Genomic DNA, 23796 nt, shown 5'->3' with positions numbered 1-23796 from the left:
TAAGTAGTCCAGGCTAGGTGTCTAGTCAGCCTCTGAGAACAATATGTTGTGGAAGAAGGGAAATAAGAGAGCCACTTTGGGACTATTAGATGTGCTTCTAATCCCTAGAAAACATAGGCTGTAGATTCTTTTTCTGTAGGTGTGTTAAGAGACACTGTTTAAGCTTTGCATCTGCTTTTATTTTTTTTTTCTTCCTGGGAGTTAAGATGCTGCTTTCTTTAGCCAGCTTGAACCAAAATGCTGCTTAATGTATTATTGTGTCTATCAGCACAAAACATCTTTCAGATGCTAATGCAATATTGAATGTGATGGTTTTTCCATCTACCTTTGTTCCTGCAGATCGCTCTTCTAGGGAAAAAGAGATCAATTTTAACACAAAAAATGAAAAGGAGAGGGCAGTCATGCATTTAGCCCAGAAAGAATGGCTGAAGACCAGTTTTTAGCAGCAAATCGTACTCCTTTTCCTCGTGTAACGTTTGTAGTTACAGGTGTAAACAAACTGCTGACCTGTCAGGTTTGTGCGTGGCGTGTGCTCTGTACTTGTGCTGCAGTACAGAGGGTCTGTGTTTTGAGAGGTGTAAGCGATTCCAACTGAAAACAAGTGTCATCTTCTGAAACTAGTCAGCTTCAGTTCAGGCAATCTCATTTTGAATTCCTGTCATACCTGAGGATGCTTTATGAGTTAGGACTATCAAACCTGGGAGAGCTCCTTTGTATTTTTAGGCTAACTGGGAGATTGTCTCCAGCTTGTATCTGACTGGGAGTTGAGGAGGACTTTGTATTACAGATTAAAATGCCAAGTGTGTCATCTGAAGGGAATTTTCTTCCACAATAAGGTCTCACCAGCTTGTTAGGCAGTTTGTTCTGAGGGAGAGAGGATAAGTATGTTGTGTTTTTTTTGTTTGTTTGTTTTTTTAAATCTTAATTTGAAACTTTGGTGTAATATTTGCTTCATTTTTAAGTGGGTATGTTTTAGAAGCGCATCATCTGTTTCTTGACAGAAATACTGTAATTTTCTTAGCTCTGATCCCAGCCAGAAGAATACTTACCTGAAGTCCCTCAGAACTACGTACTGTATCTTCTGCTCTGAAAGCTCACAGGGTTATGCTGATATTTTTTTTGCAATATTCAAAAAGATCTGAAGACTTGCAGAGTCATTATCTTACACGGAAGCTTTTTCAGATGGAGACTGCAGAGAAGATAGTTCTGTGTAAAAGCATGGAAAGCTGATTAACCTGCACTGCCCCTAGAAGTGATAGTACTGTTAGGAGGCCTTTCTTTATTGTATCAGGAGCATAAATAGAGCATTTTTCTTCCTAATGAATCCCCTCCATTATTAGCTATTTCTAATTAAACTAAAATTGGGATGTGCAGCACTTAGGGTTATCAGCCAAGGAGCTGATGAAGTTCCTTCCACAAACTTAAACAACTAAAGAACATGTTTCCCATTTTTTTGCTTTTGTCGTCAAATCCAGGCTTCATTTGGTAAGTAAGAAGGAAGTAAAATCCATATGGTAAATCCCCACTAAAGATAAGGAAGCTGGTATACACTTAAAGAAGCAAATAATAGGTCTTAACAGCTTTTGATTAAATCCATAAGATTAACTTGTTTAACTGTTCTGTCATATGCTGTGTGAGCTGTAGAAGGAGCTACAGAAAATTGTTTCTTGTGGCCCTAGGAATTCTCTATCTTTCTGATGTCTCCCCTGGGGCGTGCTATCCAATTAAAAGCACACAACTCCACGCCCTCCCTCTGCCTCAAAACTATGTGTGGGTATATGCTTAAAGATAATTTGTAGAGATTTGACATAATCTCAAAATTCTACTTTCTCTTGATGGTTTTGTAGCTCAGAAATGGGGCTGCTCCTTCTTACATTGATATAGGGCATTGTTTTTTTCCATAACCTTTTTTTCTGTTGAAAATACATGTATGAAGGACAGTTTGTCTTAAATCTCAAGCTTTGGGAAGAAGCCAGAATTCTCTGCTAATATACAGGGGTTTATTTCCAGATTTTTGTCTACCAGTGATTTTTAGTTATGTAAATTCTCTGTAGCAAGTATTTTTGGGGAAAACATCTTAAAACTCTATGGGTATGTGGAAGATCACTCCTACAGTTTGTTACCTGTGCTATGTGTTACTTATTATCAAAACTTTTTTGTGAAGTCACTAATGGGTGTATTTTCTATGAATGTGAATAGTAAGTTTGTTTGGTACGGCAAGAGCTGATCTGGAATCCCTCATGAAAATAGTTCCTTATTTTCTATTTTGAGATTTTTTCTTCTGACTCGGGCTTTTCAGTTGCATCATCTAATTGTTTGTTCGCTATTTAAAAAATCCCAAGTGTAACGTGAAGTTGTAAAGAGCTTAAATTTCAAATGACACTTCTATCTCCCAGCCCAACTACAAAAGCCAGAACTGTGCATAGATCCCTTTATTAGGAAACTTGCAGCATCCAATTAATTTTCTGGATTTTCTTGTACATGTGTTTCTAGTGATATTAAATTGTCCTAAATCTCCTAATCACTGACACTTCTATTATACTAGTTCTTTAGCTGTTGTTTTTTTTTCCAAATGAGAGGTGTTGAAAATATTGAAACATTACTCTGTGTTGGTCAATCTTAGCGATTTGTTTTATAAATAAAATGTGCCTCTCAGCAGAATAGAGGGCTTCAAAGTTCCGAGCAGTACGCTTGGCTTTACCTTACCTTTCTCCTTATCTCAGGAAATGAGGGGCTGTGATTTGATTGCATAATGGTCAATTTCTTTATGCTAGGAGTCGATTTCTTTATGCATTCATCTGGCTAGCAGAAGATCTATGTGCTGTGAGTTACTGTGAGGAAGAACTGCGAATGAATAACAGTGGACTGGAATAGCTTTATTCTTTATTTCAGATTTCGACCTATAAAAGGAAGGCAAGAAGAACTAAAAGAGGTGATTGAACGTTTTAAGAAAGATGAGCACTTAGAAAAAGCCTTCAAGTCCTTGACGTCAGGTGACTGGGCCCGGCACTATTTTCTTAACAAGAACAAAATGCAGGAAAGGTTGTTCAAGGAACATGTAGGTGTATTTGTAATTAATGTGCTTTTTCAGATGGTTGAAAGGCTAAGAAAATGTACAAGTTTCTTAGGATTGTAGCAGTAGTAAAGGGAAGTAATCTGCTGCTCTGTTATATATTACTTGTTTGACTGCTTTTTAACATGAACTTCCTGTGTTTTTCAAAACCCAGAGAACTTGAGAAGGGGGTTTGGGAAAAGGCTAACTTTCCATTGCCTTTTATTTAATAGACATGTAGAAAAAAACAAAGTTCCTTCTGCTATTGGCTTAAGTCCTCAGCAGAAGAGAGAAGTCCTACTGCTGGGAGAAAAGAGTTTGGAGGACTTTTTTGTTGTTACTCTTGGTTTGGGTTTGTTTTCATTATGGATTTTGGGGTTTGTTCTAATGTACAGCTACTGTAAATCAAATTGTGGGTCAAAGATGAAGGAAAAGGGAGAAGCCCTGATACCGCAGTATACCTCAGCTATTTTGGGTATAGGGCATTTACGTAGAAACATCATTCTGCTTCCTCCACTTCTAACATCCCAAAATGAATTTTGTGTATAGCACGAAGGTTGTTGACACACAAATTTGCAAAGAAATTATAATATTGTTTTACTTTTTTTAAAAAAGAGCTCCTTCTAGAAAGAGTATATTGTATGCACAGACATCCAAAAGGAATTGGCCTTTTCCTAGTCTAAAATGGATCAAATGTAGTAGCATAGAATAAAGTAACAGCAAATGCTGCCTTCTAAAAATGTTTTTTTGAGTAATAAAACTTCACTTTTAACTAAAGCCACCAAAAGGAACAACTTGAAAACTTGAACTGATCCAGCAGTCCCTGAATTCAGTAGCTAGACTTCTCATGGAGAAATCAATAAAATTGGACTCGATGAGATTGTTAGGTCTGAGTGGTTCTTAAAGACCCGGGAAGAATTCTTGAACACAAGTATTCAGTGACTTAAAGAAGAAATTATCCATTTTCAGTAGCAGGGCCAATTTCGTTCCATTCAAGGCATCTTCAACTGCTTTAAATTTTTTGGATGGTCACGTTATCCATGTGAGAATTTTTGCAAGTCACTTTGAAGAAATAAGGTTATAAGGTTAACATCTTAACTATACGCATTATTTAAAAACATAAATATATGCATTTCAGCACAAAACATTCCTTTGCAATGTATTTCTTTTGTCTTTCTTACGTCATTTTATATACAGCTTTTCTTGCTTTTTTTTTTTTTTTTGTTTTGCTTTTAACAGAATAGTATTTTTTTTTTCTTTCATTGCAGGTATTTATTTATTTACGGATGTTTGCAACTGACAGTGGGTTTGAGATACTGCCTTGTAATCGGTATTCTTCTGAGCAAAACGGAGCCAAAATAGTTGCAACGAAAGAATGGTAAGTAATACAGCTTACTGTTGCATTCTGTTTCTGCCTGTTATTTATTGTTTCTACTTATAAATCAAATTTGGGAATTTTTCTTTGACTAGTTAATACATGCTACATGCATCCATGAGGTATTCCCTTGTATAGCTGGACTTAGTCACAGAGTTTTTAATATACACATTTGTTATCTTGTTTCTGTCGGATAATTATTTTTCTCAAATCATTAGTCATTGGTTTGCTATGAGAAACAAACCCATGTCAAGACTCGGATGATGTCAGATTTGTTACAAAACAGGTAATTGAGGGGGGGAATGAGTTTTCTACCATTGTGAAACTGAAGGATGTTATTTGCATATTTTGATTGTGAAAGATAAATATCTCTTGGAAGCACAAAGCTGGAACCCTGGTGTATTTTTCCCTTCTCCTTTTTTCCTGTTTGAGTTTCAAGATAGACCTGTCAGTGGCAGCACTACAAGATAGCCAAATTAACCCAGATTTTAAAATTAATTTTCCCTTTCCTCACCTCCTCCCTCCCCCAGACATTTCTGTTTGCTTTGCTGTGTGTCTCTGGATGCTCGTAACAGCACATCCGGGATGATGATATGCTATTCTGTGCTGGGTAGGATTGAGTGGCTAGGCATTACACTGGCAGCATACCAAATAACCATGCTGTTACTGTGGGGCTGGGGCCTCAATATGTGGGAGAGCAAGCTTCAAGAAGGCTGAGGCCAGTTTCTATATCATGACTATAGCTGGAAGTTCCACAATCATGGTATAATCTTTTTGTGTGTGTGTGTGGTTTGTTTTTTTTTGTGTGTGTGTGATTTTGTTTTTAATTCTCCCTTGCCTGATTCTTTGGGGTAGAAGCTTTGTATATTTAGATGTGTTGAAAATGAATCAACTTCTTGTGCTCAAAATCTTGCCTGACAACCTGAGCGAGACAAACAAAAGTCGTGTTCCAAAATAGCTGGAAAATAGTCAGTAGTTTGAAAACTACTGTTCAGACATAATGCTAATAAGGAATGTTGAGTAGTCCCTATAAAAGGATAATTTTGCACTTAAAATGCTTGGTTTGAGGGAGTAAGTAAAAATGAAAAAAAATCATTTTAGTTTTAACAACTGTAGTAGATGAAGTAATCGACTCTCAGTCTCTTGCTTGTTTCTTCAGAGACCATAGAAACAATGACGGTGATGTCTGTCAGAAGTGATGCATTTGGTACTGTATAGTACTATATATATATATATACACATACATATATACACTGTATATATATACAGTACTATATAGTACTATACAATACTGTATATAGTACTACACAGTACCAAATACAACATTTATTTCATATAGATGAAAAAATATACTTATCCTAACTATTGACAGCTTTTTTTTTTTTTGTGAAGAAATGCCATGCTATTATACTTCGTAATTTTTGATACATATTCTTATTTTTACTACTACTTACAATAAAGGAAACGGAATGATAAAATAGAATTACTCGTTGGGTGTATTGCCGAACTATCAGAAATGGAAGAAAACATGCTGCTGAGACATGGGGAAAACGACTTCAGCGTAATGTATTCCACACGGAAAAACTGTGCACAGCTGTGGCTTGGTCCTGCTGCATTTATCAATCATGGTGAGTAACGAATATAGGAACTATGTTGAATGACACAAGCAATTCTGTTCAGAGGTGTTATTGTATGTGAGATAAATGACACGGGAATTTAGAGAAAATACCTGAATCTGTTATACTGGAGTAGTGCAGGACAAAGCTCTGTTGGGAGTTTAACAAACAACAGCTAATGAGCTATGAACTGGGAAAGTCAAAGGAGGCTCTGGAAAGTGATGCCTTCTTCCTTCACGGAGGTTTTGGAACTGGCGGTTGAATTAGTGGAGTGCATTGGGGTCTACTCTGTCTTGCTGTAGCAAAGTTTGTGAATGTAGTCAGCTGTAACGTATTTTTTAGGTGAACTCATTGTGGCTCCTTCAATCTCGTACGCAGACCCTTTGCTTATTCTGTTGCATTTGTATGCTGAAGGAGAAGTGAGTAGGATTTACCATAAACCCTGTTACCTTAAAAATGAGGGAATTTGAAAACTTGTAGGTAGCATAAGAAGAGCTCAGGAACCAAATGATATCAAAGTGAATATCTCCTGGTACATACCTTCATGCAATACTAATATGACTCCCAGTATTTAGTTGAGATTCTAGAGTTACTGAAGTCAGAGTGAATCCTTACTTTAGATATCTACAACTATTCATGTTTCAGGTCTTATCAACAGTTAATTGACTTTATCTTTTGGACCTTTTTCAGATTGCAGACCTAACTGTAAGGTAAGCAAGACATTAAAAATAAATAAATAAAACACCCCACTCTTATATTTTTTTTGTCCCTTCACCTTTTCCTCCCCAGCTGTTTTACTTCTTGTTTTCTCACTTAGATACTGTTCAACCTTAATGACTAGCCTTTCTTTTACTTTTTTTTTCCTCCCCTTCCTGTCATCTTCTTCCCAAGTTTGTGTCAACTGGAAGAGATACAGCATGTGTGAAAGCTCTAAGAGATATTGAGCCTGGAGAAGAAATCTCTTGTTACTACGGAGATGGATTTTTTGGAGAAAATAATGAATACTGCGAATGTTACACCTGTGAAAGGTATGTGTTGATATAAGTAAGTTTCCAATTGAAAGTTGATATAAATAAGTTTCCCAATTGGGCATATTCATGATATATTTTGTGAAACTGAAGGCACCTGGTTATGAGTACTCCAATCTTTGATATATTATTATTGCCTTCTAATTATTCATCATAATGATTTTTTTTAATTGTTACTGAATTATCTTGTTTCCTGATAACTCCTGCATTCTGTTTTTCTTTTAGTTTTCTGTCTTAGAAATAGCCAGAATGACAAAAAGTAGTCTAGATTCTTTAAAATATTTTTCTGAATAAGGTAGAATTGCAAGGAAAAGCAGTTTAGCTGCTATGAGCTCATTAGCATCTGGCTCCTAATGGCAGCTTTTTTTTTTTTTTTCCACTAGAGAAGGCAAATTTCTCTGTTAATCTGAAGTCCTGTTCTGATGGAAATAGGCAAAGTAGTTTTCACCTTATATTACTAGAACTTAATTGTTTATTGAAGGTCTACAAGTTTGGACAGTACTTGACTGTATCTGTCCATTGCACCATAACAGCAAACTTGTTTCTATTTGTTTTTTACCCAGGTTATCACAACCTAGCTTCTTCACAAAATCAGTTGAAAGAATTTCATAGTTGTTTCCTGCCATGGCTAAACAACTTCTTACCTTGAGCATGGTGGTTCAACATGATTTGTGCCAGCCTTGCCTGGTTCCAAGAGGAACTATGCAGAACCCATAACAATTCTGTTAGTTTGAGCTAATTGTAGAGAGAAGAAACCTATGAAGGACAAAATATTAATAATATTGAGAAATAGTTTAATGCATACATATGTAAATAGTTTCATTACCAACCTTAATTTTTACTAGCTACTATGGTCACTAACAATTCTTGCAATTCAAGGGAAGACCTGCTGCTGTGGGCCTCCAAGGTCATATGATGTTGGTAGATCATTCCAAGTGAAGGCTACAGTCTTAGGATTTATCTAAAGAGTTATTAGTAAAAATGTACATCAGTCCTGGGAGCTGTTAAGTGTTGAATAAATGGGTACCATTTAATATTTTTCCTTGCTTCTTGGAGAGAGATGTTTCTTTTTCTTTTTGCTCAAGTTTCTTTGTTGCTTTTGATGTAATATGGACATACTTCCTTGCAGGACAGACCAAGATCTTGTGTCAGAATATTTTCTCAAACTAGTCATCTTTGGATTTTAAGTCCATGAAAATGTTGTAGTTTAAAGCTAAGACTTTGGTAATTCTCATTTCAAGAATCTACTTTTCAGTCACAAAATTATGTTACAGAAGTCAAATATGGGAAGTTTTGAGTTTAAGGAAGCTGAGCAAGGGAAAATGAGTCTTTAATAGCACAGATAAGCCAACCTAATGGATGACTATGTTATGAAAAAGGAGATATGTAGTGAAGTCAGTCATCTCACTGAACACCAGGAAAAATAATTTTTAAGTGATGACATTTTGACTATTCTGCAAAGATTGTTAATTTTGTAATGTTAAAATGCTAGACTTGTAAGAGCCTAGGGGATATACTTGGGAGCTGAGGGAAGATTAGCACTGTACAAATATTTTTAAGCCTCCAAAAACCATCACCAAGAAAATGTGCATTCACACTGTTAGGTGAGCGAGCATGCTGTTCATGATGTCTAACTGGGATAACTGGGCACCGAAGATGTGTCAGAAGGCAGTTGTGGTTATTTATGGCATTGATCTGAAGCGACTGCTGCTTGTGCTGGGCTCAGCCTAGTATCTTATTTTAGCTGCCTGTAATTTGTGGAATTGAAAATAATACTGAAAGAATGTTCCATATCAAAGAAATACCAGTTAATTTGAGAACAATTATTGTATATGCATAATAATATTTAACCCTGTGACACTTGAGATCCTCTCCAATCTCTTTCCGGCGTACTTTTGGTTACGCTTTGTGGATTTTCTTCCAGTGCAGCACACTGGAATCCAAACTGAAGTTGTCTTCGATAATTCTCCAAAGTGCAAGCTTACTGGATGACAAGTACCAAAGTGAACATGGTAGTAGTGTTTGAAATGCAAGTGATGGAATTCTTAATCTCCACCCTTTTCTGTGATTAATTTTTTTAAAAAAAGTTTCAAGTTAACTCAGATGTTTTTGTGGTAAATAAAGACTAAAAGTATGTCAGTTCCAAAAGTAAACAGAAATATGAGATAATCTTACTCGATTTTATGCACTTTATAACTCTTGCTGATGCAGTAACAAGCATTGTAACTGCAGCTAGCTTTTTTTTTAATTAGGCTGTTGTGAGTAAGAAAAATAATTAATTTAAACTGTTACCTCAGTTGATTTCAAGTAGTGTTTTGAACTACTGTATTTCATTTTCACCTGTATAACTTCATTATGAAAACATACTAAAATAGACAAAAAGCAAAATTGCAAATTAGGTTTGTTCTTCTTCCAATAAATATATGGAAGGTATTTCGGAACTTCTTGCTGAAAAGAGATATCTATGTGGATATTTGTAGGCTGTTTTAATAAAATGTTAATAAATTCAATGGTTCTTGATATTGTTTATCCAAACACAACAAGATTCAGACTAACATATGAAACAAAGATGTAAGTTTATACTAACAGCTATTAATATATTGTCATCCTCTTCTTTACAGACGCGGAACTGGTGCTTTTAAATCAAGAGTGGGATTGCCTGCACCTACTCCTGTGATTAATAGTAAATATGGACTGAGAGAAACAGATAAACGATTGAATAGACTCAAAAAGTTGGGTGACAGCAGCAAAAATTCAGACAGCCAGTCTGTCAGCTCTAACACTGATGCAGATACCACTCAGGAAAAAGCTAATGCAAGTAAGTATGGGAAAAACTTGGAGTGCAGGACTAAAGGATTCATAAAAAAATGAAAAACTTTCACTGTGATGGAATTGCTGTCTTAATGTTGAGATGCATCTCAAATACTGTTTTTTAGAACTAATTGATTCAGGAATCCAAAGGTAATTTATATAGCAATTTAACAGATTTCCTTAAGCCTTTCTGTGATGAAAGGTAGTACATTCTTATTTTGTTTGTATGTTCTCATTTTCGTTTTTTATGTACACCAGTAGCTAATAGCTAGTGACATATTTCTAAATTTGTCAGCTAAAGAGCTCTGTTGGGAAGTTACATACTTCAGAAATATGGGAAATAATCACATGCAGTACTATTGCTTAGGAAAGAAAGCTCATAGAGCTTGAGGTATCTACATTCCGTAGGAAAACAGTTTTTATATAAATACTGCTAGTTGAGATTACCAAGCAAAATAGTCGCTTCCTGTAGAGATGCTTTAAACTGAGCACCTATTCCCTTTACACATCCAGGACTGATAGTTTAAATACTTCTTCTGAAGTGACAGTGTACAGTTAGTAATCTCAGAAGAAATGGGAGGGGTTTTTTGTTTCTGATGCTCTTGACACTCACTACTTGATGAAGAGAAGTCTCATTTTTTCCTCACAGAATATAGGCAAGATATAAGTAATTTCAACTTTGACTTAACTAACAGTTTTTGAGTCACTTCAAATATTTTGGTTCCATATGTCTCCTGTTCGCTGCTCTGAAGCTGAAAAACAAAACAAACAAAAAAAACCACAACCTTTTCCCAGTTATATGATCTCTAGCTATAAAGCTTTGGAGTTGTAGCTTTGCTTGAGCAGGCTATGCTCAGTTGCTTATCGCTGTAAGTAACAGACAACTGGAGACTTGAAAATGAAATCATTACAGTAGTTAAGTTTTGGGTTTGTCTCCCCAAAAGAAAAAATCCTGGGATTAAAACAAGAGCTTGCTGATCCTCTGCTTTTGCTGGAATAATGCTCAGTAAATGCTGAGGATCATGCAGGATCAATTTGTGGAAAATTCAGTAGAAGAAGAAACTGAATAAAAATAAAACAAAACAAACAAAAACCCACCAAACTGCATATATTAGAGGTAGTAAGGGAAGTGTACCTGGAATGTAGAAGTACTTTTGACTTTTTTGACAATCTTTTCATCTCTGAGTTGCACATTAGTCAGTTTGTCTCCTTACTGCATACTCTATAGGCCATTTGACATATTCTGATTAAAGTGATTGCTAGAGCCTTAGTTAGTTAAAGTTTTGATTAAAAATAAATAAAATAACTACAGTGTTTGGGGAGTGGGAACCTTGGGTTAAATCAGTGTCATTAACACCTCTTTCTTTTGCAGCTAACAGAAAATCTTCAATTGGTGTAAAAAAGAACGGCAAAAATAGAACATTAACCAGACAGTCTATATCAAGAATTCCAGCATCATCAAATTCTACCTCATCTAAACTAACTCATCTAAATAATTCCAGGGTACCAAAGAGACTGAAAAAGCCTGCAAAGCCTTTACTTTCGAAGATTAAGCTGAGAAATCAGTGCAAAAGGCCAGAGCAGAAGAACACTTCTAGAAAGCTCGAAATGGGAAATTTAGTTCTCAAAGAGCCTAAAGTAGTTTTATATAAAAACTTGCCCATTAAAAAAGATAAAGAATTAGAGGGACCAGTCAAAGTTGCAGTCTCTAGTGGATGCTTAACAAGGCATGCAGCAAGGGAGTATAAACTGAATTCTGTGAAAGGTGCTCATGAGCATGGTGATATACCACCCTGCACATACATAACAAGGAGGTCAATGAGAACAAGGATGAGTTTGAAGGAGACCTCTGACATAAAGCTTGAACCAAATACATTGGATAGCTATAAGAATAACTTGACTGGAACGCGATCGGACGTTTTAGAGCAGCAGTCTCATGTGACAAATGAAAATGATCTGGCTCATGGAGCATCACATAAAGGGGAGGTTAGGTGCCAGAAGAACGATGCAGGCATGTCAAAAAAGAAGTCTCGACAAGGAAAAGTGGCGAAACCACCTGCAAAAGCAGATGAAACTGATAGTACGCACAATACACCCGTGACCGATGAAGTACCAGATTTGATCAGTTCTCATTCAGAACACGGAGAGAGGAATAATTTGGTAGAGACACCTGTTGGCTATAAAGACTGCGTCCCTGGATCTGGTGGCTGCTCTGTTGTAACATCTGACAATTTTAAAGCAAAGGACAGCTTTAGAACTGCAAAAAGTAAAAAGAAAAGACGAATCACGAGGTATGATGCACAACTAATCCTTGAAAATAGCTCTGGGATCCCTAAACTGACTCTTCGTAGACGCCACGATAGCAGTAGCAAGGCAAATGACCAAGAAAATGATGGAATGAATTCTTCAAAAATAAGCATCAAATTAAGTAAAGACCATGAAAAAGATAATAATTTATATGTAGCAAAGCTAAATAATGGGTTTAACTCAGGATCAGGCAATAGTTCAACAAAATTAAAAATACAGCTAAAACGAGAGGAAGAAAACCGAGGAACGTACCCTGAGGACCTTCATGAAAATGGTGTGTGTTGTAGTGAAACTCTCTCCCTTTTGGAGTCGAGAATGGAGGTAGATGATTATGCTCAGTATGAGGAGGAAACAGCAGATGAATCTTCATCAGAAGAAGATGATGAAGAGGAAGATGATTATGATGATGAATTCGATGACTTTATTCCTCTTCCTCCAGCAAAGAGATTAAGGCTCATTGTTGGCAAGGATTCAATAGATATTGATATTTCTTCCAGGAGGAGAGAAGATCAGTCTTTAAGGCTCAATGCATAAGCTTATAGGTCTTAAACTGACCTGGATGTCATTTTTAAAAAATAAAAATTTAAAAATTAAAAAAAAAAAACAACAATAAAAATTCCATTTGATTATTCCTCAACTGAAGAACTCTCTGAAAGACTTAGTGGCAGCACTTCTTTATTGTTTATTCACCTATCAACATAATATTGTAGAAAGTGTACAGCATACTGACTCTTCTTAAGTCTGATTTGTGCAGATTTTTATTGTACTTTTTAATAGCCTTCTTATGTGCAATTCTAAGTTAGAGTAAGAGGTAATGCTCTGTTGTAAAATAAAGGCTCAAGCAAAGTTATGAAATTGCATCAAATCTTTTCCATGCAGGACAATGAGAATACAGTGTGGCTACACAATTATTTTTGATCTGTAAGAGCATTAGTTTGCTCTTACAATATTTGACTAAACAATTAAAAAAAAAAATCATAGTAGCAGCATATTTAAGGTTTTCTAGTATATGTTAATATCACCAGCAATGAACTACAGCTTTTCAATTTATTTGCTAGATGTTTTTTTCCCCTTGGAGTTTGTCAGTTTTAACACTGTATGCTGTCCCAGACGTACTGTTTGTGGCCTTTGTTATAGTAGCAAACCGTTGGTTGGAAGTCAAATTGATTTCTTTAAAAAAAAGAAAAAAAAATTAAAAGGTGTTGACAATTTGCTGACTTTTTAGTACATTATATGTACAAGGGTAGCAGTATGCAGAATAAAAGTTTGGATATGGTGTATTTATTGCTTGTTATGTAAATTAAACACCTTGTATTTAACACTTTTCAATACTTTTAGATAAAATTGTTCTTTGCAAGAATGATTGGTGCTTATTTTTTCAAGAATTTGCTGTGAAATAATGTGATTACAACGGGCAACATTTATCCAATGAACTGCAGCTATCCTGAATTGGTTCTTCATATTTTTTCTGTTGCACTTGTAAAATGCTACAAGGAATTTAAAGAAAATCTATTCACTTTAACTTATGATAGTTTTATGAAATTAAAAACAACTAAGTCACAGCTTTTGTTCTGTGGTAACCTATAAAATGTTTGTCTTTTAAGAACCAGTTGTAAAAGACTGAAAAAATATGTATATGTTGTAAATATTTGTGTGTTGTGAGAAATTTTGTCATAAGAAATTGAGATAACTTGCCAGAAGGGTTTTTAAGTTTAGAAATACATCCATGCCAATAAAATAGGAACTTGTAAACCTAGTTTTAAACTCTGCATCAGTTGGAGTTCTTTGCTTTTATGTAGTTCACTTGATACTTCAGAGTCTACTTTATAACAATGAAGAGCACCAGGGCAATGTTTGGCTCTTTTTTTTTTTTTTTTTTTTTTTTTTTTAAATAAAAGAACATTAGGAAAACTTACCACTTGTGGGCACAATGAACTTGTTCTGATGTATAAATCAGCTAATTTGCAGACCTGTTTCAAGGAAACTCTTTAAAGTTACCATATTTCATAGTTGTCATAACTGTGTAGCAGTTTGGTATTTGTGTTCTTACTCAACCATGGGTTAAGGTTTAGAGTTCTTGTATCGAAGGGTGTAGAAACAGAAGTCACATCAAAAACCACGTACTGTTGTATTAGTTTAATCCCCTCTTAATTGCATAGTATTTTCATGTCAAGTCCAACCCTCTCTGCCCAGAGGAGCAAGAAATTGAGTTATGTGACAGCTGTCCTACCCAGGTTTGAAAGCACTGAGTAACGTGTGAGTGGATTTGCGTATGAGCTGAGCAGAGGGGTCTGGCCAGCTCTGACCCTCGCGTCTGTATTCTGAGCAGAGAATTAAGTGTAGAATTAAACACAACACTTGTAACTTCATTTTCACAATGTCCAGTCTTTGTTAAAGGCCAGCTGTGTCTCATGTACAGTGTGTGTGTGTATATAAATATATATATATATATGAGGGATTTTTTCGTCAGACGTGGTTGACTGAAGGCTGAATGCAAAAGGCTTGGGTAAGTATGCTGACGTTTCTGAGTCCTGAGTCAGCTGTGGGGGATCATCTTGTGGGCTTTGTAGTTGGAGTGCATCGTGTGTAACCTACTTTTTCAGTGACTCACTTTCAAGGAGAAGAGAATTGAAGAATTATTAAAGAATTCCCTTGTGGTAGGAAATTCACCAGCAAACGGTTAATGACAAATACGGCTCTTTCTCCAAACCCTCACTCCTGTTTTCACTGGGTGAAAATCCACGTGGCTGTATGAGCAAAGGACGGGACGTGTCCAACATGATGCTCAGTGTAGTGTGCACAGGGACACCAGCCCTCCAGTTCCCCTTCTTGGCTCCGCAGTTATTCTTTCTTCCATTCTACTTCCATTACAAGTAGAAAACTTCCCTGGGATAGCTGTTCCTACTAACTCATATTTCAACGTGGGCTGGTTTTGGCTGTCAGGTGTAACAGGCTGCAAGGCTAAAGAAATGCTCCAAGCACCCCAGAGACAGCGGGTTGGCTGCTGCTTTACAAGCATCCTTGCACAAGTGGTGCGTGCTGAGGGCCCTTATAGGTGAGGGCAGGGTTAGCAAGAGCTTTTGGATGTGGGTGGTAGGAAGGATAGCTCTGTAACTTGGCTGGCTTGTGTCTTTGGCGTGGAGAGTCAATAGGGAGCAACAGTAAGGCAAAAGCAGGTGATTCTATTTCCCATGTCTCTTTGGCATATAAAATTCATAATTTATAGTTTTATAAGTATTATAATTTCATAGTCATTTCCAGAGCGATTTGGCTAGAAATAGCCAAATAGGAATCAAGCCCTCACCATTTCAGATGTTCAGGAAAGTTGCCCTGGACATCAGGGAATTTGTGGAAAGTTGCTTATGCAAAGAAGCAGCCTTCTGGTTTCTGCAAGCAGCAGAAGCTTGCAATTGTGAAATGCTCTTGTCACATTGTCTGAAATGTGTCTGAGCTAATCAAGCATCTTCACGTCTACCTCATCTGTAGCTGAAGCAGCCTACCAGCAGGGTTTGGACTTCAAAAATTATTTCTCATAAAATTGTTCCAGATTTTCTGCAAGACTTTTATGAACGTCCTGTTACTGGGGGTGTTGCAAAGTTTTTTTTTCCCCCCTGGCATATTTGCTGGCAATGGGGCGTTCCTGTGTCTGCTTTGAGCGCTCGGGTATTTGTTTCTTGCAGGTTACTGTCACTCAGTGTTGTTCCAGTTACCTTACCTGCCAGTATGTGATAAATGCATCCCAGGAGCTCCCCAAAGCATGGATCCGGGTCTGCTTTTGGCTCACCTTTTTGGTTTGTTTGGTCAGTTTTGCTTAGAGCTGCCAGTGCGCGCTCTTTAAAATAAACTCAGGAACATAATTCCTCTGCTCCCCACGTTGCTCTGGTTTGAAGGCTGGGGATCTGTGTGGAGTAAGACTTACTGAAAACAAAAAGCAAAGTCACTTAAGTTTGCCTTATCTCCTCCGGTATGTGTTTTACTAAATCCTCTTCTCTTCTTTGGGTTGGGTCACAAAGAAACCTATAGCCTCACATAATCCACTGCCCTTTTCTGAACTCCTGGTTTCACAAGTTACCACGTTAAGTTCTCTTTAGCGTCGTTTCATGGCTGTAACACTTAGTACATATCTGCTCTTTATTGCCTGTTACAGCTACTCCTTTTTGCCTCCATGTGACTTCTGTTCTAGTCATAATACCGTGTTTACGCCGATCCCATGAAACGTGTTGACAATTGCAAGGCACAGGTGGTTATTTCAACACTATTCCTTCTCTCCACAGGGAAAGGAAATCTGCAGCTTCTCTGAACTAGGCAGCTGCACATGATTTAACTAATTTCACTTCATCCATACATAAAATGTGAGCAGAATAGCCAAGAGCAGCTTGAGAGGTGATGTTGGAGGCCTGTTTGCTGTAGGCACAGGGATGTCGGCTCTGAAACAGGTGTGGATGGGACCAGCTAGCCTAGGTTGCTCTGGAATTGGTTTGACTCAACAGGCAGACTCGTGGTTTTGGTGGTGGGCTGGTGTGGAGCTACCAATGGGTCCAACAAAACATGGATTTTTCCACTGGTGCTTTATGATACGCATCAGAAGTCAGTTCTATAATTAGATTTACAGGGTTTTTCTGCTCCAATTACTATGTCAGCTGCAACCTTTTACAACAGAATTGCTTGGAAACTGGTAGAACTAAAGTAGAGAATGAAAATCGTAGAATTCTAGAATGGCTTGGGTTGGAAGGGACCATAATGATCGTTTGGTTTTATTTTTTCAAAGTAATCTGTTGATAGCCAAATATCACAAGATACATATTTTTTAATGTTAAAGTATCTGTAGATGCCTTTTCTGCATGCTTTCATTTAAAAATATTTTGAAATGAAAAAATACTTTTGTATTCTTCTGTTGAGGAGGAGGAAGGCATATTTTTGAGGCAGTACATTTTTTTCCCGTCTTCTCTCAACTTTCTGTTAACTTTTATATTGAATGTTGTAAAATTAAGTGGGAAAAACAGTTTCAACTCCCTCCCAAATCCGCACTGGTCTTACTATGAGCTGCATGCATATGAACAAGTCTAGGGTGAGACCCCTTCTGCAGGGTGAAGCTGGGAATTGTGGAGCAGGCATTTAGTGTCAGAGATGATGCATCTGTTGGCGATGACCAACAGGGAACAGTTCCAGCTTGCGAAACACGCCATGTAATTGAATGAAAATCTTCTCTGGATTAATATTTAAAAATAAATAAATAAATAAAGCCCGAAGCTCTCAGTATGTCTACTTTTAGTTTCCAGCACAGGATGGCAAATGTAATTTCTGTTGAAACTAACCGTGTTTGTGTGTTTTGGTTATTCCAGTTATTTTCAGCAGACACAAAGAGCATCAGGTGTGAACAGCACCAGTTTGTGCTGGTTTACTCTTTTTTTTTTTTTTTTTTTTTTCCCCCTCTCTTTTCTTTAAGGGCTTTTCCAATGTCATGCTTCGGTCCTGTGCAGCTGACGGGTGCGCAAGATGCAGTTGCTGTGCTAGAAATGGTTCATCTATAGAGGGAAAGAAGAATTTTTTGGTCTTTATTATTTTTTTCTCAATCTCTGAATATCTAGCAGTCAGGTCTGGGACTGCAGAGCTAGCAGTCAGCCAGAACGCCGAAGGATGCTCCCAGTGAGTGCTGTTCTTTGCCCTTCTGCTGATGTGGAAAGTTCAGCATCACCTCCAGGACTACTGCCGCAGTCATACTCAGACCTGCCTCCATCCCTGTGCAGATGCAGTGGGGTCACATCTCTTGGTCACATACAGGCACTGCTGGAGCAATCAACAGTGACTGGCACTGGCTGCCAGCATGGGCATCTCTTTGTCACCTCAGCTGCTGAACTGTGTGACAGCATAAATGATCCGTCCTGCTATGCCAGGGCTTGTATGCTGCACATACCAAAGGAGGCAGGGACCTGGGAGAGGGAAATGGAAGGCAAAATCCAGTGGTGCTCCTCCCTCGGGATGTTACGATACTGTCTGTCAAAAAGCTGGGACGCACTCCCCCTGCCCACACAGTCACAGGGGTTAATTAGTAATGAGGAAAATGATCCATCCAGCTCTTAGTTTGATTCAGCTTTCTGGGTATGTGCGTAGAGGATAACTTTATATGCGTCCCTGGTCTTGCAGGAGACAGGAGGACTTGCTTGGACATGTGGCTTTGGGATTAAACTTCATAAGACCCTTTGAGGTGACAGCAATATGCTTTAATTGTGTTTCAGTGGCACATCCAGCTTTCTTCTGAATATAACCGCATTCCAAACATTATCATCTTTCTGCTTTTGCTCTGGGGGAACACAGTATTGTCCACGTGGTGTTTTAATCCTTAACTGCTGGATTCTGTTTGTGCACAGTTTTCACGAACAGGATACTCGTGCCCTGCTCATTTCCAAGGTGTTTGCAAAGGAATTCCTTCTTTGTCACAGAAATATTTATGAGAAAGTGCCTTTTTCCTTCTGAAGCTTGTTTAAAAAATAATAATAAAAAAATAAAGCAAATAAAACTCAAAACAATACTGTCTCTGTATCCATAGGGAGCTTGTGTTTTCACACAGTAACAGCCTCCTGTTTTTAAACAAAATAAACATGTCCATGACCATGGTGAAGCTCTCAGCCAGGAGTGTCCAGGCATATGCTGGTTCAGGACAGCCACTTTAGCAGTGTTTTACATTTGGAAGTTGCTGCCTAAAAAGCTTTTGGCTTTCGCAGTGGTGTTACCTAGCGGCTTACGTGTTGGGAACCAGGCTCCAGCATGGAAGTCAATAACACTGAGCACACCTTGGCTTTCTGACACTCTGCTGTGTTTATCCCAGGATGTCTGTGCTGAGGACAGAGTCATCCGTGGTCCATGCACAGTTACATCTGAGGCCTGACTCGTGTGGGTAGGCCCGTGCTGACGTTTGGGGTCAGGGCACGTCCGGAGGGAGCTGCTCGCTGCGGTCCAGCCGTCCCTTTGAAAAGATCAAACCACCTGCAGCAGGGCTGTGTTGGGCTGGGAGGGGTTTTGGCTGGTACCAGGAGGTACCAAAAGCCAGAGCTCTGAACGCAACTTTGCTCCGCTTCTTGCCCCGCTCTGGATTTACAAATTTTAATCTCTTTGGCATTACCACTCCCAGCACAAGGTGGCACTCGCCTTCCGAGAGAAGGATCTCTCAGCCCAGCTCCCTTTCCCGGTTGGTAAGGGTTTGCTACGAGCTGTTTGTCTGCTTACTGCTTTTCCTGTGCTATCCCAAGGGTGCACCTGAATGACAGCCGGGGCAGAAAGCCAGCAGCTGTCTGCAGGGAGGGATTAATCCAGGTTACTGAACAGTGCTTGGCAAGGGGGAACTGGAGCTAACGGGATGCTGAATGCAGTTGCGCTAACTTGAAACGTCCCCATTCCACCAGGAGGTGGCTCCTCCTTTAGCCCTGCCTAGCCTTGTTCATGCCCCTCTCTCTCGAGTTTCTGCTGTTTCCATTAGTCAGAATAATTCCTGCCAAGCTGTGTGTTGCTGTGCCTCCCCTCCAGCCAGCAGCCCCTGTGCCACAGATCCTCAGATGAGGGGACGTGCAGGGTGAGCGGGCTGGTGGAAAGAAGCAAGCAACGTAACGCTCTCCTCTCGTCCACTAAGTCTATAGGAATCCTTGCTTGGTCCAGATCCAGCATTAACACTTGCTTCAGGAATGCTGCATGCATTCTTGGGGGGGAAGGGCTGCTGGCTGGTCTTACACCTCCCAAAATCAAGTGAGAACAAGCTGGCTGCTGCCCCTTCCTGCTGCTATATTGCTCTTAAATTGCCGTTTGCTCGGGGGCTGCACCTCCTCGCAGCGCTGTCGGCAGTGGGAAGAGCCTGGCTGTCCTGACAGCATCTCTTTCTGGAAGGCTGATCTCTCATCCTTGGTTTGCTTCCTGTTCTCTCCCACACTGCAAGGGATTGATTACCTAAAGCGATTAGGAGATTCGTTTATATGAAATCTGAATGAAGGCTCTGGGAGAACTCAAACTGTGAAGATGCAGCCAGCACTGCCTGGCCTTCCTTCCGGCTGGCCTACGTGACCCTTGCTCTTTGTTCTGGCTCTCCAGGCTTGTTACTCTCACCAAGGCCACAGAGTTAAGTCTCAGCTGTTACTTTTGCTCCTGAATTTCTGTGGATCAAGAAATACCAAGAACAACACAGCAGGAACCTTCCACATATCACAGTGGTTGCTGAAGGAGATCAGGTGCCAGTCGTTCTGCTGAAGGCCCCGAGGCACAGAAATGGGAACTGGCCTCCCTAAGGGTGCATGGCATAGCAGTGCCAGACTCTGGTCTCCTAAATACTGCTTATAGTGTAGAGGAAAAGGCTCGATACCCATGCACCACCTTCTGTGCAGGCTCAAGCGTCGCCTGACGTTGCCTGGCAATCACAACGCTTGCTGGCCTCAGTCAGAAAGGCTGCAATAGGCATCATTGTTTTATAGTCTTGAACTCCTCCACCTTATATTTATTACTTCTCCTGTTCCTGTCCTTCATTGGGCTTGCCTTACACATCGAAAAAGAATTTGAAGTTTGGCTCCTGATCTGTGCTCTGTCTGTATGACAGGGATAATACTGCCTGTCACCAGCCTAACAGAGCTATGGCTCCTCAGGACAAGGACCTCTTACCCTGCAAAGTTTTCTGTATGTATTATCAGTCTTGAATTACGTAGGCATAACTCCTGTTGTTAGAACACTCCTATTGCTAGAATGAAAACTAAAATAATTAAAGGCCTCTTTTATGGCTTGTAGAAGCCATAGGGTGGGTGATAGTAACTTTCTTTTCCTTTTTCTCTCTTGGAATTTTTTTTTTTCTTCCCTCTATTCAGATCTAGAATATCTGTAAAAAGCAAGTCTTACACCCCTTTTATGTTGGCACACAGATGCAGCTGCATTCAGTAGGAATGTGTTTAGGCAAAGTGGATTTTCCCCAAAGCTGGGCTGCCTTTTGCAGACCCAACTGTTATGGGAGGGCTTCTCAGCAGCTGACAGGCATGGCTGCAAAACGGGGTAAGAAGGAGGAGTTTTGGCTTCAGAAAGCAGCTGTAAAGCCACAGGGGAACAGCTGTAGGCCTTGTGACATTTTCTGATTGCGTGGTTGCCCAGTGTGATATCACTTGATGACTCTCATAGACTAGTAAGAATCAAGCAAGACTTTTTTTTTTGGTTTTTCTTTTTTTTCCCTCCTTGCATCCCCAGGATAAAAAAGCTGGCACAGGCTGTGCACCTAAGCAAGGTGGATGACTTTGGTAAAATTCCAGGAATATGAAAAGCCTTAGTTGTTTTTTTTTTTGTTTGTTTTTCACAGCCCTGCCACTTCTTCCTTCGCACAGTCAAGCTCGTCCCCCTTTTTCCCTCTGTAAAACTGAGGGAGTTGTCCTCTCGATTTTAATTGTGTCTGTTTGTCATACATTTCCTACAGCAAAGTTCTTTGACTGGGATTGAGAAGGAAGAGGCTAAAGGAGCACTGGTTTGGCACCAGTACCACCCGGTAGGGTTTGTGCCCCTGCACTATGAAGCTCAGCAGAGCCCTTCACCTCTCCCTCTCTCCCAGTCAGACCAGTGCTGCGTGATGTGGACATTTACTGGCGGCTGCCAGTACCATTTACTGGCCCATGCTGGGCCAGCTGGTTCTGATCTTACTGCAAGATCTCCCAAGCCAGCTTCACTGCCAAGATTTTAACTAGTCCTTGGAATCCCAAAGGAGTCAAGGGTAGGTAAGTGGTGAGTATTTCTCACCACAAGAGTACGTTTCAAGATTCTTCCTTCTCCTCACTCACAGACGCTCACATTTATCTTTGTGGCTACAAATACCAAGCCACTCATGCCTGGAACTGCTGATCTCTGTCCTCTTCCCAGAAAAGAGGCATTTTCACCCCGACATTCACTCTGAGGAGTGCTTGTGAGCACTTGTGTTGGGCTTTTTTCTGCCCATTTTCCCCAGGAGAGGGAGCAGGCCACGCAAGCTGGGGGATGAATCAGCTTGTTGCAGCTCTAGCTGAAAGGCCTTTGCTGGGATGTTGTGGATGCCTCCTTTCGTCACCCTACTCATCTTCAGCTGCTCTGCCATCACCTCCTGGCCTCCTGACATGAGCCTCCTGGCTCATGCCACTCTCGTGCCTTGGTCTGTGACAGCCATTTGAGGCTGCTGTGCTGGCAGCACATGCACCGGCTGCCTTCGCCTCCTTCCTGCTCCAAACTGCCTTTCCAACAACCGTGTGCCCTAAGGGGGCTTCCAGCCCCCAACCCAGTGCCCGTTATTATGCCACTGCTCCCCCAGCTGAAGCCATCCCCATCCCAGTGCCACTTCCCTGCCCGTCTCTCCCCTGGGAGCGGGGCTGCTCGGGGGCAGCTCCTGCAGCCGCTGCGGTGGCAGTGATCAGACAGAACAGGACGTCACTTCACTCGGGAATTTGGGGCTGCTTCAGTGAATAGCAGCTCCCGGAGGCTTGCTACTTCTTAAATACCTGTTTGAAGCCTGACTGTTTGCCCGGCAGTCGATTGCATTTCCAGTAATGCACGCATAGAAAACCAAGGCAAAGTGAGGGGTTGTGGAGTTCAAAACTGCCACTGCCAAAGTTCCTGTCTTTACGCTGTCTTTTGTTGCATCAGGAAAAGTTCCAAAAAATGGTAGCCTGGTTACTGCTTAAGGAAGGGTTTGTGGCTTCTTGCTGGCCCTTTTGTTCATTCTTTCATTCTTTCCCTGAGTAATAAGCGACAGAGGATACAAGGGAGCAAAAACCTTGTGATAATTAAGCATCTGGCGCATTATATCCTGGTACATCTGATACAAAAACATCTCCTGACACATGCTGAGGTTCTCAGTGCTGCTGTAAGCTGAACTGCTCTGGGAAATTTTCCAAGGAATAATGGGCAGAGTTCTCAAGGACGAGGCGAGGAGGACAGAGCAAGGTATCTGCTCCAACAGCCGGCGTCTTCCCGGTGACTGGCACTTGGGAGAGAGTTACTCCTTATCTCGGTGTGCCTGGAGAAAGATTTAAGAGTTGGGTTTCTTTTTTTTTTTTTTGGGGGGGGGGGGGATGACCCTGAAATGAAGGGAAAAACTTGAGTAGTGGATTTTTCAGCACGAACTCAGACTTCTGCAGTTGTTGGGGGAGTGAGATCTGCACCACGTCGTCTCTGGCAAGGACATAGCCTGAGATAGCAGCAGTCATTTAAGAGCAGGGTTGTGGCAATTAAATCTCTGCTGTTATATCTCTGAATGTTTGATACAAAGACATCTGCAGGCACACGCTGTGACTTTTAGTGCTACTGTCAGCTGAACCACTCCGGGAAATTTTCCAAGAGTGGAAATTTCCCACTCAGGGAAATTTTCCAATGGGCACAGTTCTGAAGGACGGGATGAGGAGGACAGGACAGGGCATCAGTGCCAGCAGCAATGCAAGGAGATGACTTTGCTGGAGGCATAGCCAGGAAGAGGGGAAAACATAGGAGCACAGAGTTTCTTTTAGGCTTGTACAAGTAGGCATGATCCAGTGCATGCAGAAATGCCGTGTTCTGAGCAGCCCCAGTACAGAAAGCACTCTGACTTAAACACATCTAGGCCCACACTTTTTTTGGGATTTTGGTTGCGAAATT

General features: G+C 40.0%; 1 protein-coding gene across 6 annotated transcripts in view; it reads left to right on the top strand.

The window, feature by feature from the left end:
- KMT5B (lysine methyltransferase 5B) overlaps positions 1-13945 on the top strand; it is a 29047-nt gene extending 15102 nt beyond the window's left edge. For 4 of the 6 annotated variants that reach the window (XM_084522245.1, XM_084522246.1, XM_084522247.1 and 1 more), the window contains exons 4-10: positions 2893-3058; positions 4321-4430; positions 5889-6055; positions 6734-6753; positions 6935-7071; positions 9693-9889; positions 11255-13945. In XM_084522245.1, the coding sequence (XP_084378371.1) occupies positions 2893-3058; positions 4321-4430; positions 5889-6055; positions 6734-6753; positions 6935-7071; positions 9693-9889; positions 11255-12723 (2266 nt within the window). In that variant the 3' untranslated portion in view covers positions 12724-13945. Of the gene's footprint in view, positions 1-2892; positions 3059-4320; positions 4431-5888; positions 6056-6733; positions 6754-6934; positions 7072-9692; positions 9890-11254 lie in introns of those variants that run through there. The other 2 variants (XM_084522249.1, XM_084522250.1) reach the window with 2 other exon arrangements.
- The last annotated feature ends 9851 nt before the right edge of the window (positions 13946-23796 follow it).

Source organism: Aythya ferina (genome assembly GCF_964211825.1).
Source record: "Aythya ferina genome assembly, chromosome: 5".
In the NCBI taxonomy this organism is placed as follows: domain Eukaryota; kingdom Metazoa; phylum Chordata; class Aves; order Anseriformes; family Anatidae; genus Aythya; species Aythya ferina.
This window is presented reverse-complemented; position numbering and strand designations above follow the sequence as displayed.